This window comes from Tympanuchus pallidicinctus, unplaced genomic scaffold (assembly GCF_026119805.1).
Source record: "Tympanuchus pallidicinctus isolate F22 unplaced genomic scaffold, pur_lepc_1.0 scaffold53, whole genome shotgun sequence".
NCBI lineage: Eukaryota > Metazoa > Chordata > Aves > Galliformes > Phasianidae > Tympanuchus > Tympanuchus pallidicinctus.
The window spans coordinates 23,799-39,459 of NW_026294773.1; the positions used below are offsets into that span (position 1 = coordinate 23,799).

Sequence of the window (15,661 nt, forward strand, 5' to 3'; positions counted from 1 at the left end):
CGATGGCCATCTGGCTCCTGCCCCAAAGCCACCCAGGTCCCCCCCCTCCAAGTAGCCCAGCTACGTTCCTTCCACCATCACATCCCCATGTGGGGAATCCCATTCCCACCTACTGTGGGGCAACGGAGAGCCTCAAACGAGGGGCACAAACCCCAAAACACGGCGATCCCAAAGACCCCAAATCCTGGATCCCAACCTTCCAGGCTGAGGGGATGCAGTGGGGATGCAGTGGGGATGCAGTGGGGATGCAATGGGGATGCAGTGGGGATGCAGTGGGGATGCAGTGGGGATGCAGGTGGGGATGCAGTGGGGATGCAATGGGGATGCAATGGGGATGCAATGGGGATGCAGTGGGGATGGAGTGGGGATGCAGTGGGGATGCAGTGGGGATGCAATGAGGATGCAGGTGGGGATGCAATGGGGATGCAGTGGGGATGCAGTGGGGATGCAGTGGGGATGCAATGGGGATGCAGGTGGGGATGCAATGGGGATGCAGGTGGGGATGCAGTGGGGATGCAGTGGGGATGCAGTGGGGATGCAGGTGGGGATGCAGTGGGGCAGTGCTGCATCTGCCTGGTCTGTCACGGAGCTGCCATCACTTATTCATGACTCCGGCAGCAGGAATCTGCTTAAGTAGGTCAGGAAAGTGGGGGGGGTTGTGGGGCTGCTTAATCCCCCCCCGCCCCGCCGGGTGCTGGGCTGGGCTCTCCGTGTCCCCCCCTGGTTTGAACGGGTGATGGAGCAGAGGTGGGGTGCGTCCCCAAGGTGCACTGTGTGACTCGGGGGGGGGGACGGGGGGGATGGCAGTGGGATGGATGCTGTGGGTCTGGGGGGGAGGCGATGCTGGCATCCCTTTGTCTGATGGGTCGTGTTCTCCATCCTCACCAGAAGACAAGGTGGGGGAAAAATCCACCAGGAGGAGTTGCCCAAATCCGCGTGAGCCCCCCCCCCATTTCCTTCGGGTCGCTCTCTGATGTCACGCAGAGTGAATTATTGATGCCCAAAGCACTCGTGTGCCCTCAGCTCCCCCATCCCTGTGATGCTGCAGTGGGGTTGGTGACCCTGAGAGGGCTGTGCCCCATCCTGGGGGTCAGTGCTGCATCCCCACGGCGCTGCCCCAGATGTTATGGGGCAACGGAGAGCCTCGAACGAGGGACACAAAGCCCAAAGCACGGCGATCCCAAAGACCCCAAATCCTGGATCCCAACCTTCCAGGCTGAGGGGATGCAGGTGGGGATGCAGGGGGGATGCAGTGGGGATGCAGTGGGGATGTAGGGGGGATGCAGGGGGGATGCAGGTGGGGATGCAGTGGGGATGCAGTGGGATGCAGTGGGGATGCAGTGGGGATGCAGTGGGGATGCAGTGGAGATGCAGTGGGGATGCAGGTGGGGATGTAGTGGGGATGCAATGGGGATGCAGGTAGGGATGCAGGTGGGGATGCAGTGGGGATGCAGTGGGGATGCAGTGGGGATGCAGGTGGGGATGTAGTGGGGATGCAATGGGGATGCAGTGGGGATGCAGGTGGGGATGCAGTGGGGATGCAGTGGGGATGCAGGTGGGGATGCAGGTGGGGATGCAGTGGGATGCAGTGGGGATGCAGATGGGGATGCAGTGGGATGCAGTGGGGATGCAGGTGGGGATGCAGTGGGGATGCAGTGGGGATGCAGGTGGGAATGCAGTGGGGATGCAGTGGGGATGCAGTGGGATGCAGGTGGGGATGCAGGTGGGGATGCAGTGGGGATGCAGGTGGGGATGCAGTGGGATGCAGTGGGGATGCAGTGGGATGCAGGTGGGGATGCAGTGGGGATGCAGTGGGGATGCAGTGGGGATGCAGTGGGGATGCAGGGGGGATGCAGTGGGGATGCAGTGGGGATGCAGGTGGGGATGCAGTGGGATGCAGTGGGGATGCAGGGGGGATGCAGTGGGGATGCAGGTGGGGATGCAGTGGGGATGCAGTGGGGATGCAGTGGGGATGCAGATGGGGATGCAATGGGGATGCAGGTGGGGATGCAGTGGGGATGCAGTGGGGATGCAGTGGGGATGCAAGTGGGGATGCAGTGGGGATGCAGTGGGGATGCAGTGGGGATGCAGATGGGGATGCAGTGGGGATGCAGGTGGAGATGCAAGTGGGGATGCAGTGGGGATGCAATGGGATGCAGTGGGGATGCAGTGGGGATGCAGTAGGGATGCAGTGGGGATGCAGGTGGGGATGCAGTTGGGGATGCAGGTGGGGATGCAGGTGGGGATGCAGTGGGGATGCAGTAGGGATGCAGTAGGGATGCAGTGGGGATGCAGTGGGGATGCAGGTGGGGATGCAGGTGGGGATGCAGTGGGGATGCAGTGGGGATGCAGTGGGGATGCAGTGGGGATGCTCCTGCTTGATTCGGGGTCCATCTCAATGGGGAACAACGGGTTGCCCCCATTGCACCCTGCACTGTTCTGCCCCATAGACCCACAGCTGGGGGAGGACCTCGTTAGTGCTGTCAGCAATTAACTGCTACTCTGTGGGTCGCCTCCACGCTGCTCCTCGCCAGGCTTTGACTGGGAAACGCGGCCCAGCTTCCATCCATCCCAACAACCCAATGGGATCCGGGGATGCCAAGTCATTGGGGGGGTGGGTTGGGGGAAATTATGGGGGTGGGAGCGAGGGGGGGAGCGGGGATTGGTGGTGATGATGTTGGGATGGGATCCGGGGAGGCCACGATGCCCCCCGTGCCCCGAAATCCCTGGGTCACCCCAAAGCGGGGTGGGGGATGGAGGAACGCTGGATGGGACCCAAGGGTTGAAAGCTCTGAGAGTCGGTTTGGAGTCGAACGGGAGGAGATTGCTTCGTGCTCTGGGCCTGGAGAAAAGCCAGAGGAAGGATGTGAGGCGGGCAGAGGCATTCGCTGCCCTCTGCAGAGCTGAACCCATCGATCCGAGGGCGGAGGGGATGGAAAAGGGGCTTGGAAACACCTGGAAAAGGGCACAGCGGGGTGGGACAAAGCAACGGTTAAATCAGGGCTCCATCCACAAACAATCCAGGGCTAAAAATATCCCTCCTCTGGGCAGCACCATTCCAGGAGAGCGATCCCACAGCGTCGACTCGTTGCCTTTTTTGAAGGGATCGTGGCTTCGATAGAACTGGGACGGGGTCACCCCACAGCCGCTCCTCTGCTGGGTGAGAAAAGCCACCGACGCGGAGCCGGGGAGGAAAGGGTTAAAGCCATCTTCATCCCAACGCTCTTCCTCGGCCCCCTCCGTCCTTCGCTGCCCTCCATCCCATCGGGTTTGGTGGTCCGTAGGTCTACAGTATCGTCCAGATTAGAGGTGAGCGTCCCCATCTCTGTCCCCGTCCTTCTGTCCTTCCGTCCCTGCGTCGCCAGGTTCCCTCAGCCCAGGCCTGCAGAAGGATGCCGCAAGGTGAGGATGTGGAGACGCCGCCACGCGGATCGCGCTGGAAAAAAAGGATTTTGGGGACCGACCCTGTGCTCTGCCGGCACATCTTCACCCCCCTGCTGCTGATCCAGGTCCCCCCTCAGCCCCCTGTTTTGGGGTTTGGGCGCTGATAACAGCCTGCGTCTCTTTATCAGCACAGGGGCACCTGCAGCTTGGCACTGTCAGGCTTTAGGATCCCAGAGCCATTTGGGTCCCCAGTTGCTCCATGATCCCCTTATGAAGCCCTCATTGAGTGCCGGCTTCTAATTAGCTCCCCCCCCCCCCCCCCCCACGTCAGAGCCTCATTAAGTTTTTCCCGTCGTGGCGGCGGATGTGGGTCAACGTTTGAGGTTTTGGCTGTTGATGTTTCTTCTTTTTTTTTTTACTTTTTTTTTTTTTTATTTCCTCTTCCAAACAGATGAATTTCCTCCCTCCCTGCTGACGACAGATGCTGGCAGGGGCCGGGCGCAGTGGCGGGGCAGGGGGGACGCGGACGATGGACCCTCAGTAGGGACCCTGTGCCCCCCCGGTGTGGGTGAGCGATGGGGATGGGGTTGAGGCCAATGGGGAGCTGGTGAGGATCTGAGGGGGGGGAAAGAGGGGAGGGGGTGCTGTGGGATGGGGGGTGGGAGATGGAGATGGGTGGAGGTGGGTTTGGGGTGGTGGGTGACGGAGAGGTGCGTCCTTGGAGAGAGCACAGAGCTCTGTGCCTGGGGGACAGAGAGGGGCTGGGGGACAGGAGGGTGATGGGGACAGGAGGGTGATGGGGACAAGAGGGGGAGGTGGGGACAAAAGAGGGTGGTGGGGATGGGACCCAGGGGTGGCACAGTTTAGGGTGGGGATCCAGCACTCAATAGGGACGAAGGGGCCGCGTCGGGCCTCCGATCTGCATGCCACGTGCCTGAGATCCCTTCTGTGCCATGCAGTGCCCCCTCTGTTCTTTGGGGATGGGCAGTTTGAGGGCTGGGGGCGGTTCTGGAGGGGTCCTGGGGGGGGGGGGGGGGGGTGTCACAGAATCTCCCTGCAGTTTCTGGGTGACTCGTATGGGGAAGGCCGCGGCCACGTGTCTATGGTCAGGTTGGGTTTGCTGAGCCTCCAGCTATGGGGCTGCTGCTTGTGTGCCCCCCATCACCTCATCCCGTAGCCTGGCCCCATATGGGGGGGGGGGGGGGGGTCCAGGATCTGATCCTGTGCAGCCAGAGGTGCCTGCGGGGGGAAGGGGGGGTCATGCTGGCCCTGCACCCAGCCTGGTGGGAGGTGAAATGGGGAAATGGTGACATGGTGACACGGTGACATGAATGCGCTGCGTTCGCATCCTCCCTCCTCTGGGGACTTTCTGCACAGCTGCAGCCCCGGAGGCATTTGGGGGGGGGGGGGGGGGGGTGGAACGGTTATTGCACCCAGAGATGGAACTGTGGCTCCTTCACCCATGGGTGCAGGGAGATCGATGGCTGCTGGGGCGAGGGGTGCTGCTGGGGGGCTCTGGACACAGCCAGGATTGGTGCCATGGCAGAGGGGGAGGGGATGAGCGACCCCACGGGTGACGCAGTGGGGGACAGGGTGGGAAGCATCTGCAGGGAAGAAACAGCTGGGAACATCTGGATGGGAAATGGGGGAGGGGGGTAAGGGAGGGGTGTGGGGACGCTGAGTGGTGATGGACCCACAGGGTGGGGATGGGGGTGGGATGGGATGGGGATGGCAATGAGGGTGAGGATGGGATGGGATGGGATGGGATGGGATGGGATGGGATGGGATGGGATGGGGATGGGATGGGGATGGGGATGGGATGGGATGGGGATGGGATGGGGATGGGGATGGGATGGGGGTGGGATGGGAATGAGATGGGATGGGGATGGCAATGAGGGTGAGGATGGGATGGGATGGGGTGGGATGGGATGGGGTGGGATGGAGATGGGGTGGGGATGGGGATGGGGATGGAGATGGGATGGGATGGGGATGGCAATGAGGGTGAGGATGGGATGGGATGGGATGGGATGGGATGGGATGGGATGGGATGGGATGGGGATGGGATGGGGTGGGATGGGATGGGATGGGATGGGGATGGGATGGCAATGAGGGTAAGAATGGAAGGGGTGTTGCTTGAGGACTGAATGGGATACGGGTAGGATGGGAAAGCTCTTTCCTATGGGAAGTGCCAGGCTCTAAAAAACCCCAAAGGGGATCCCGAAAGAGTTGCTGTGCACCTCACCTCAAGACGCTGCGGCGGTGCTGTGTGGGGCTGCTGTGCAAAGTGGGTGAGGAACACCCCAAACTTCAGGGCTCCCCAATCCCCGCAGGGTCTCCCGGTGCTGCCATGGAGGGGTCCTCAGTGCTCAGCCCCTCCTCATGGCAGAAACGGCGCGCCTGGGCCCGGCAGAGCCGCTGCTGGAGGACCACAGTGGTGGAGGAGGAGGCGGCTGCAGCCATGCAGGACATCCCAGAGCTGCAGTCACCCCACCTGGACGACGTCTTCCTCGAAGGTCCGCGATGCCCGCGTGCAAACGGGGGGTCTGTGCAAGGGATGCGTGCAGAGGGTTCTGTGCTCACCAGCGGATCGTTTCACGCGCTGTGTGTGTGTGTGCAGTGCACATCAGTGCTTGCACGCGGCTGTGCACCTCCCTGAGCTTGGCAGCCAGCTCTGCGCCGCGCCGAGTTGGTGACCACAGCAAACCCAGCTCCCTCGTGCTGCTTTATCTCATCTCTGCTCCCCGCAGGAAGCTCCTCCAGCAAGATAGAGACGTGGCTGCAGGACTGCGGGTGAGCTGCGGGGCCGTGGGGCGCACGGTGCCTCCCTGTCCGTTCCTTGGGGCTTTCTGCCCCCGGGGGGGGGGGGATGCTGGAGCCGCACAGGAGCTGCAGGCACGCAGGCATCGTGCAGGAGGCACCGCTGTCCCTTCGCTCCGTGCTCAGCCACTCTGGTGCTGGGGGTGCTGTGCTCACCCTCTGAGCGTCCCCCCGGCCACGCCGTCCAACCCAACCTCATCCCCATCCCTCACCCCTCATCCCACAGTGCTCAAATCCCCCCTTTCCCAACCCCGCACCCCCAGCACGGTGCAGTGCAGCACTGCTGGACCTCACTGGGTTTTGCTCCGGGTTCAGGTCGTCCTCGGAGGCGCTGCCGGAGGAGCTGTGCTCACTGGGTCCCTACGGTAGGTGGGCGCTCTGTGGGCACAGCATGGAGGGGCTGAGGGTGGGGGTCTCCCCTCTGATCCCCGTCGCCCCTCGGGGCGATGCTGTCTTGCAGGCTGTGGGAGCAGCAGCACCAGCTTTGAGGACGACCTGACGCTGGGAGCTGAAGGTAGCAGCCACCCCCGGGGGTCCCTTCCTGTCCCCCCCCAATGCTCTGAGCATCCCTGGAGGATGCAGGGACAGGGAGCACACCTATGGGGAGAGGCTGTTTGTCCCGGATGGTTTCATTGCTGTCAAAGGGGCTGCAGACACAGGGCCTGTCCCCAAACCTCCCCAGATGTCCCCTCCCATTCCCTGCCACCTCTCTGCTTCCTTTTTGCAGCTCTTCTGCTACCAGGGAACGATCAAACCTTCGGCAGGTGAGAGCCGGGCCCCATCCCTGCACACCCCCACCTCTCAGCCCCGCTGCTGCCAGCGCTGCTCCGTCCCCAGGCCGTGACACCGCGTGGCATCTCTCCATGCAGGGCTCCGCAGGGCGGGCGCCTCAGCCTGGGGCACAGCATGGCATCCAGCGCGCCCTCGGGCCTCACCAACCGGACCGGCTCCAGGTGGGGACCCTGATGGGTGCGGGGTCGTCCTCTCATGAGACCCATTCCCACAACAACCAAACCCCACACCCACCCTACATCCACCCTACACCCAACTCTACATCCAACCCCACATCCACCCTACATGCACCCTATATCCAACTCTGCATCCACCCTACATCCAACCCCACATCCACCCTACATGCACCCTATATCCAACTCTGCATCCACCCTACATCCAACCCCACATCCACCCTACATGCACCCTATATCCAACTCTACATCCACCCTACATCCAACCCCACAACCACCCTACATGCACCCTATATCCAACTCTACATCCACCCTACATCCAACCCCACATCCACCCTACATCCACCCTACATCCATTCTATATCCAACCCCACATCCACCCCACATCCACCCTACACACAACTTTACGTCCATCCTTTATCTAACCCTAATTCGACATCTATCCCTAACCCCACATCCACACTACATCCACCCTACATGCACCCTATATCCAACCCTACGTCCACCCTACATCCACCCTACACCCAACCCCACACCCAAACCCTACACCCAACCCTACATCCACCCTATATCCACCCCACATCCACCCTACACCCAACCCTACATTTCACCCTACATCCACCCCTACATCCACCCCACATCCACCCTACACCCAACCCCACACCCAAACCCTACATCCAAACCTGCATCCACCCTACATCCACCCTAAGCCCAACCCTACATCCACCCCACATCCACCCTACATCCATTCTATATCCAACCCCACATCCACCCCACATCCACCCTACACACAACTCTACGTCCATCCTTTATCTAACCCTAATTCGACATCTATCCCTAACCCCACATCCACCCTACATCCACCCTACATGCACCCTATATGCAACCCTACATTTCACCCTACACCCACCCTACACCCAACCTTACATCCACCATACGTCCACCCTACATCCAACCCTACGTCCACCCTACATCCACCCTACACGCAATCCCACATCCACCCTGCACCCAACCTACATCCAACCCTGCATCCACCCTACACCCAACCCCACACCCAAACCCTACACCCAACCCTACATCCACCCTATATCCACCCCACATCCACCCTACACCCAACCCTACATTTCACCCTACGTCCATCCCTATGTCCACCCTACATTCACCCTACATCCAACCCTACATCCACCCCACATCCACCCTACACCCAACCCCACACCCAAACCTGCATCCACCCTACATCCACCCTACACCCAACCCTACATCCACCCCACATCCACCCTACATCCACCCTACACCCAATCCTACATCCACCCTACATCCATTCTATATCCAACCCCACATCCACCCTACATCCACCCTACACCCAATCCTACATCCACCCCACATCCATTCTATACCCAACCCCACCTCCACCCTACATCCACCCCACATCCATTCTATACCCAACCCCACATCCACCCCACATCCACCCTACATCCACCCAAAACCCAACCCTACATCCACCCCACATCCATTCTACACCCAACCCCACCTCCACCCTACACCCATCCCTAACCCTACACCCCTTCCCCCCCTGCAGCATCTCCGAGGTTCTCGATTGGTGCCAGGCGGACGCTGAGGAGATCCTCTACAATTTGGGATTTGTGCAGCCCGGGCCGGGCGCTGTGGCTCGGATCCCTTCACGTTTCTTCTCCTCCCCATCCCGAGCCAAAGGCATCGACTTCCAGCTCTTCCTGAAGGCCCAGGTGCGGCGCTTGGAGATGGAAGATCCCTGCCTGATGCTGGCCAGTGAGTGGCACTGGGGGGAGGATGATATGGGGAGGGGGGCTGCGTTCTGAGCTTGTCCCCCTGCCCTGCCTGTTGGAGCTGGGGCTGATCTGCCGAGCTGCGCTTTGTTCCGTGGGGGTGGAGCTACATCTCCCCATAGAAAGTGGGGACGGTTCTCATGCATCAGTTCCCCCATAGGAACTGGGAAATTGTGGATTCATGCCTCAGTTTCCCCATAGAAAGTGGGGACCGTGGTCCTGTGTGTCTGTCCGCCCATAGAAACTGGGGACAGTGGACCCATGCATCAGATCCCCCATAGAAAGTGGGAAACCGTGGTCCTGTGACTCAGTTTCCCCGTGGAAAGTGGGAATTGTGGTCCTGAGTGTCCGTCCCCCCCCATAGAAACTGGGAATGGTGGTGGTCTCATGCCTTGGTTCCCCCATAGACTGGGGATGGTTGTCCCGTGTATCTGTTCCCCTATAGAAATTGGGGATGGGGTCCCATGCTTCAGTTCCCCTATAGAAATTAGGGATGGGGTCCCATGCTTCAGTTCCCCTATAGAAATTAGGGATGGGGTCCCATGCTTCAGTTCCCCTATAGAAATTAGGGATGGGGTCCCACACTTCAGTTCCCCTATAGAAAGTGGGGAATCGAGGTCCTGTGCCTCAGTTTCCCCATGGAAGTGGAGTGTTGCTCCATTTTCCCAGCCGATCAGAGCACGACCAGCTGTCAGCGCCCACATAAAGCCCCCCCACCCCTTCTGCCCCCCCCCCCCATCCCTCCCCCATCCCTCCCCCCTTTCCTTTACCCCCTTCCTGTCCTCCCCAGGTCGCTTCCAGCAGGTCCAGGCTCTGGCTGCCACAGCAGACGCCTTCTTCTGCCTCTATTCCTACGTCTCCAAGACCCCCCTGCAGCGCATCTCCCCTTCTCACCTCACCTGGACCGACCCCGGCACCCCCGAAATCCGCATCCCCCCCTCCCAGCCCCCCACCCTCTCACCCGCAGAGCGTCTGAGGGCGGCCGTGTCCAAGATGTGTCTGTATGCCCCCCCCCGGGCCGGGGGTTCCCTTGGCAGGGTGGTGCGGGAGGTGCTGGAGCGCAGCCGGGAGGAGAGGTTTTGCTTTGACCCCGATGATGTGGAAAGGTTGAGGGGGGTTGCTGGTTGCGGGGCGGCTGTTGGGACGTCGCCACGTGGAGGTGGGGGGTCCTCGTGGCTCCATCAGGGGGTCCCCATGTGTCGCCATCAGCGAGGGATGGAGATGGCTGTGAGATGTGGCCAAAACTCCACGGCGGGGGCTCTGCTGTGGGCAAGGGGTGCCCCGTGCCCCCCAGGAACAGAGGATGGACAACCACGGGTGAATGTCACCTCATCCCCAGCGCCGGGTGCAGTGACCACAAATGACAGCTGGCTGCGTGCCCCCCACGCACAGCCGGGACACAACGGGGACTCAGAGACCTCCCCCAGGGGGGCAAAAGGGGGGCAGCACCCAGGAGAGCCCCCACACCTCTATGGGGCGCCGCCCCCTCCGTCCCACCGCGCAGCGGGTGGAGACCAGTGGGGTCAGCAGAGCAGAGGACGGAGCGGAGGATGGCGCTGGGTGGGTGATGCTGACCGGCAGCAGAGCGACGCAGCGGGGCTGCAGCCCCCCAGGAAAGGTCCCACCGCAGGGAGCTTCGCCTCCCACCACCCCAACCGGGCCGAGACCAACGAAGCCGCGGACTCCTTCGAGATGGAAGAGGTGAGGGGGGCAGCGCTGCTGCTGGGGAGGGGGCTGCAGGTGGGCAGCGGGGCGGGCAGGAGGATACGGAGCAGCGAGCGGCCCTGGTGGGTCAGCAAGGAGGAAGGCGGCAGGGTCTGAACGATTGAGAGCTTCACATCTTCCAGGGGGGAGCTGTGGGGAGAGCCGTCCTGCTGCGTACACGCCTGCGTGCACGCGTTGAAATGCTTGCACACCAAACATGCTTGCACGCATGCACCTCTGCACCCACATGTAGTGCAACCCTGCTGCACACAAACGTGTGCACATGTGTTCCATGCACACATGTTCCATGCACACGTGCTCCATGCACACATGTTCCATGCACACATGCTCCATGCACACGTGTTCCATGCACACGTGTTCCATGCACACATGTTCCATGCACACATGCTCCATGCACACATGCTCCATGCACACATGTTCCATGCACACGTTCCATGCACACATGTTCCATGCACACATGTTCCATACACACATGCTCCATACACACATGCTCCATGCACACATGCTCCATGCACACATGTTCCATGCACACATGTTCCATACACACATGTTCCATACACACATGTTCCATGCACACACGTTCCATGCACACACGTTCCATACACACATGTTCCATACACACGTGTTCCATGCACACATGTCCCATACACACGTGTTCCATACACACATGTTCCATACACACATGTTCCATACACACATGTTCCATGCACACACGTTCCATGCACACATGTTCCATGCACACACATTCCATGCACACATTCCATGCACACCTGTTCCATGCACACATGCTCCATGCACACATGTTCCATGCACACATGTTCCATACACACATGCTCCATACACACATGCTCCATGCACACATGCTCCATGCACACATGTTCCATACACACATGTTCCATGCACACATGTTCCATACACACATGTTCCATGCACACACGTTCCATGCACACACGTTCCATGCACACACGTTCCATACACACATGTTCCATGCACACATGTTCCATGCACACATGTTCCATGCACACATTCCATGCACACGTGTTCCATACACACATGTTCCATACACAGGTGCTCCAGCCCCTCTTTGGCACAACCTGCGCCCCGTTGTGTTCATGCAGGTGGTGAGCGACAGCGACGACGATGATGACGATGACGATGATGAAGATGATGACGATGACGATGACGACACCAGCTGCTCCGTGAGGTTCCGCAGAAGTAAGCCGTGCCTCTTTCCACCCGTGCGCACAGGTTGAGAGGGGTCTGTGGGGGGGGTGCAGAGGTGCAGCGCATCCCATCCCATCCCCACGCTCCAGGTTTGATGCTGTACGGAGTCGGTGGGCATTCGGACAGCAGCGGCTTCGTGGAGGAGCCCCTTCCTGAGCAGACAGACTGAGCCCACCGGGGGTCTCCTGCCTGCACCACCTCCCCCCCCCCTTCCCACCCAACTGCTGCTCCGGCACCGGAGTGCAACAACGAGTGCAGGAAAGTTTGCACCGCTGCGCTTCAGGCGATGGAACCCATCCTCAGCCCAGAGCTGAGCACCGTGTGGACACTTTGTGTGTGTGTGTGTGTGTGCAAATGCATGCACAATTATGTTGGATGCACCCAAAACTCAGGACTGGCACCTGCACCCCCCCCCCCTCCCCTCCTTCTCCCTCCTCTGCCCCTTTTCCTCGGGGCTTCACTTGCACTTTGGAGTTGGCTGCTCCCCCGGCGCTTGGAACACTAGGATGGGGGTTTTGCTGGGGAATAGCTGACAGCACACTGGAAATAAAGGTCCCAATGGGATCAGGCCGTGTCCCTGCACTGCTGGGGGGTCCCGAGGACGTGGGCGAGGGCTGCGTGTGGCTCTCAGGCTGTGCGAAGTCGGAGGAGGTGCTGCCTTTGGGCATGAGTCATGCAGCGCTCGCTGTTCAGGGTTTATTTTGCTCTCCATCTCTTCTCACCCCTCCGAAGCCTCTCTCTCCTGTTTCCTTATCTGGGTGCTTTATGGCTCCGGGCCTGTTCTTCATCTTCCTGCCACCTTATCTTTATGGCTCTGCTGTTCTTCCTCTCCTTGCAGCTCTGGCATCCGAACGAAACCGCTGTGATGCTCTGCAGGACCGCAGCCTTAACCCCTCCCGCTCTGCTCCCAACCGGGGCAACCAAACATTGGGGGCACAGTCCCCAATTGGGGGCAGGGTGACCTTGGCACTTCCCACCCCCCAATTCTTCCCATCCCCATCTCTTCCCATCCCCAAATTTTCCAGTGTTTTTATTCCCTGGGTTGATGGAAGCTGACCCCCCTTCTCTCTGCTCCATCCCACCCAGGGCCACCTCCCCATCCCCAGAGGGTCCCACCCGTTGTCCCCCCCCACTCCCCGTGGGCCACCAGCCCTGCTTACACCCCTTCAGCAGGAAGAGAAGTGGTGCCAATGGCCTTTGGATGGGAAGGAAGGCTCCAGCCCCCCAGGCATCAGCGCTGGAATTAATGGGGAGGGAAAGTCCTCACGGGTAAAAACAACCCAAGGACTTCCCAGTGGAGCACAGCCAAGGATGGGATTATCCTGGATTAACCACCAGCCCCTCCGGCACCGGGGTCTGGCTCTCACCGCAGCCTCACCCTGTGGGATCTGTATGGGATCTGTATGGGATCTGTATGGGAACCCCAACCTGGGGGGTGCACAGAGGGGTTGGGATCCCCCCCCCCCCCCCCCCCTTGGTCATCACCCCACTCCCCTCGCTCTGCCTGGTCCTGGGCTGAAGATGGGATTACATCTCCACCAGCCCCAGGATTTGTCCTGCATGGGGCTGTGCAAAGCCATGGGGTTGGGCTGCCCACCCGTGGGGACACACATGGGCACCTCGGCCCAACCAGTGGTCACAGGGGCCGTGCTGGAAAGCAGCACAAAGCACTGGGAGCCAGCGGCTGTTGCTGGGGACCAGCAGGGGACACACGGTGACACCTCCACGCTGCAGAGCCCAGGAGCTGCACATCATTACATTCCCTGCGTACGTCGCAGCCCTCCGTGCTGCCAGGACCCAAACTGGGGGTTCTGGAACCCAAATTGGGGGTTCTGGAACCGGTGCTGAATGAATTCAGAGGGATGGAGCATCCTGTAAAGAGGTGTCTTAAAATCAAGAAGCTCCCCTTGGAATGGAGGAACAACACTGAAGTGGTGGTGGTGGTGGTGGGGGGTCCTGGGGGTCTCTTATCCAAACCCTTCACTGAACTCCATTGCAAAGGGGCTGAGACATTTCAGAGACCCCCCCCAGAGCAGCACCAAAAGGGTTTTGCAGCACAGAGAAGAAGGGAAGCAGGACTGCACGGAGCAGAGGCGCAGCACGGGTGCGCATTTGGGAACACGCAGCCGTCACTCGGATCCTTTGCTCTCCACCCACCCTACAGCCCAGACATTTTCCCATCCCCTCCCCGCCCCCCAACTCCTCCAGAAGTCTCCCTGCTTTCTCCTGCAGTTTCAGCCTCGTTTTTCTCCAGTCCTGCTGGAGATCTGAGAGCACTCAGGTGGATCCTGACGGGCCACGCTCCGCTGCCTCCATCCCTGCACAACGTGAGGATGGAGCTGATCGCTGCGGGTGGGATGCTGCCCTGCAGCTGTCTGAAACACGAAGCAAATCCCTTCCTCCCCAGTGCACACTTCACTCCTGGACAGGGTTTGTAATGCCAAGCAGTGTGGGGAAATTATTCATCCACCTCCTCCCCCCTGCGCTCGTGCCCTTCCCTCGGTGCATCAGCGTTCCCCAGGCATTTTAATGGGGGAAGATGCTCCGAGCTCCATCCATATCCCCAAAATGGGACGGAGAGATGCTCTGCCCCATGGCAGGGGGCATCATGGGGGAGTATGGGGTGTACTGGGGGGGTGTATGGGGCAGGTAGCAGCCACCCGAATGTTTTGTGTCTTTGGCACACTGTGGAATTGCTCCCACACGTGCAGCCCTGGGGGACCGGGAGGTTTTGGGTCGGGTCCATCCGCTCCGTGCTCCCCCAGGAGCTGCAGGGCTGATCCCTGCTAATCCCACGTTGGCCCAGAGCCCGAGCTCAGCATCTTCCCACCACCCCAACCCCTCCGATTGGTGCCTTCATAAGGGGCAGAACGGAACCTGGGCTCATCCCGGGGCTGCGGTCGTCACCACCTGAGCACCGTGGGGACGATGAAGCTCTACGCAGTGCTGCTGCTGGCTGGGCTGGCCTGCTGCCTGGCTGCGGGCTGTGAGTAGGGCAGGACCCCAATGGGGCCGTATGTCCCTTAGGGGATGTCTGTCCCCCTGCCCAAACCCCCCGGCCTGGGGTTGGTCACGCTGTGTCTCTTCCATTCGCAGTGCCCGTCAATGAGACGCCGACCGTGGGGCAAGGTAAGTGGGGGTCCTGTGTGGGGATCAGTGGGGCGGGGGGGGCTGAGATTTCACTACGAACTCTCTGAGCATCCCAGTTGTACCAATAACACTTCTGGGGCTTCTCCTGTGCTCTGTAAGTGGGTGAGCGACGCTCCCTCAATCCCTCCCTGCCCTCCAAAGTGTGGGAGCTGAGCTCCCTGCAGCACGAAGCGGCTCTGGGGATGGGGCAGGGGGATCCGCGCAGGCACGGCTCATGGAGGGGGGCAGCTCCCAGACCCCCCCCCATTTCTCCCCACAGATGTGAAGGTGAACAGCAGAGCTGCCGAAGGAGCGCTGGTGGATTTGGCAGACGTGGTGGAAAGCCTCCTGCGCTCCCTGGGAGACACCTTGGCCGGGGCGGTCAGACTGCTGATAGGGGGAAAAGCGAGTGAGAGGGGATCAGGGTGGGAGGGTTTGGGGGCTGAGGTGCTGAGGGGCTCCCACAGCCTCCCCCCCTGTCTGGATTGGGGACATATCTCACCTCTCTGCTCCTCTCTCCTAACAGAATAGCGAGCGGCCAGCGTGGTGAGCGCTGCCCTCCCCTGCTGGGGACGTGGGGACGTGGGGACACGGTGCTCTGCCCATGGGCTC

The 15,661-nt window shown here is 60.6% G+C and overlaps 1 protein-coding gene and 1 long non-coding RNA gene across 3 annotated transcripts; both read left to right on the plus strand.

The window, feature by feature from the left end:
• Positions 1–2,712: 2,712 nt before the first annotated feature.
• Positions 2,713–12,484, plus strand: TESPA1 (thymocyte expressed, positive selection associated 1). Of its 2 annotated transcripts, XM_052705210.1 has the most exons (12): positions 2,713–3,309; positions 3,836–3,952; positions 5,715–5,897; positions 6,132–6,174; positions 6,517–6,566; positions 6,662–6,715; positions 6,929–6,965; positions 7,071–7,154; positions 8,746–8,954; positions 9,762–10,672; positions 11,815–11,911; positions 12,010–12,484. In XM_052705210.1, the coding sequence occupies exons 3-12, from the start codon at positions 5,732–5,734 to the stop codon at positions 12,087–12,089; spliced, it is 1,731 nt and encodes a 576-aa protein (XP_052561170.1). In that variant the 5' UTR covers positions 2,713–3,309; positions 3,836–3,952; positions 5,715–5,731; the 3' UTR covers positions 12,090–12,484. The 2 variants fall into 2 exon arrangements, with proteins under 2 accessions (XP_052561170.1, XP_052561171.1); XM_052705211.1 differs by lacking the exon at positions 6,132–6,174.
• Positions 12,485–14,591: 2,107 nt separating this feature from the next.
• LOC128091843 (uncharacterized) lies at positions 14,592–15,450 on the plus strand. The gene is made up of 3 exons (XR_008211528.1): positions 14,592–14,906; positions 15,017–15,049; positions 15,330–15,450. It is a non-coding gene; the product is annotated as an uncharacterized LOC128091843 (long non-coding RNA).
• Positions 15,451–15,661: the final 211 nt, after the last annotated feature.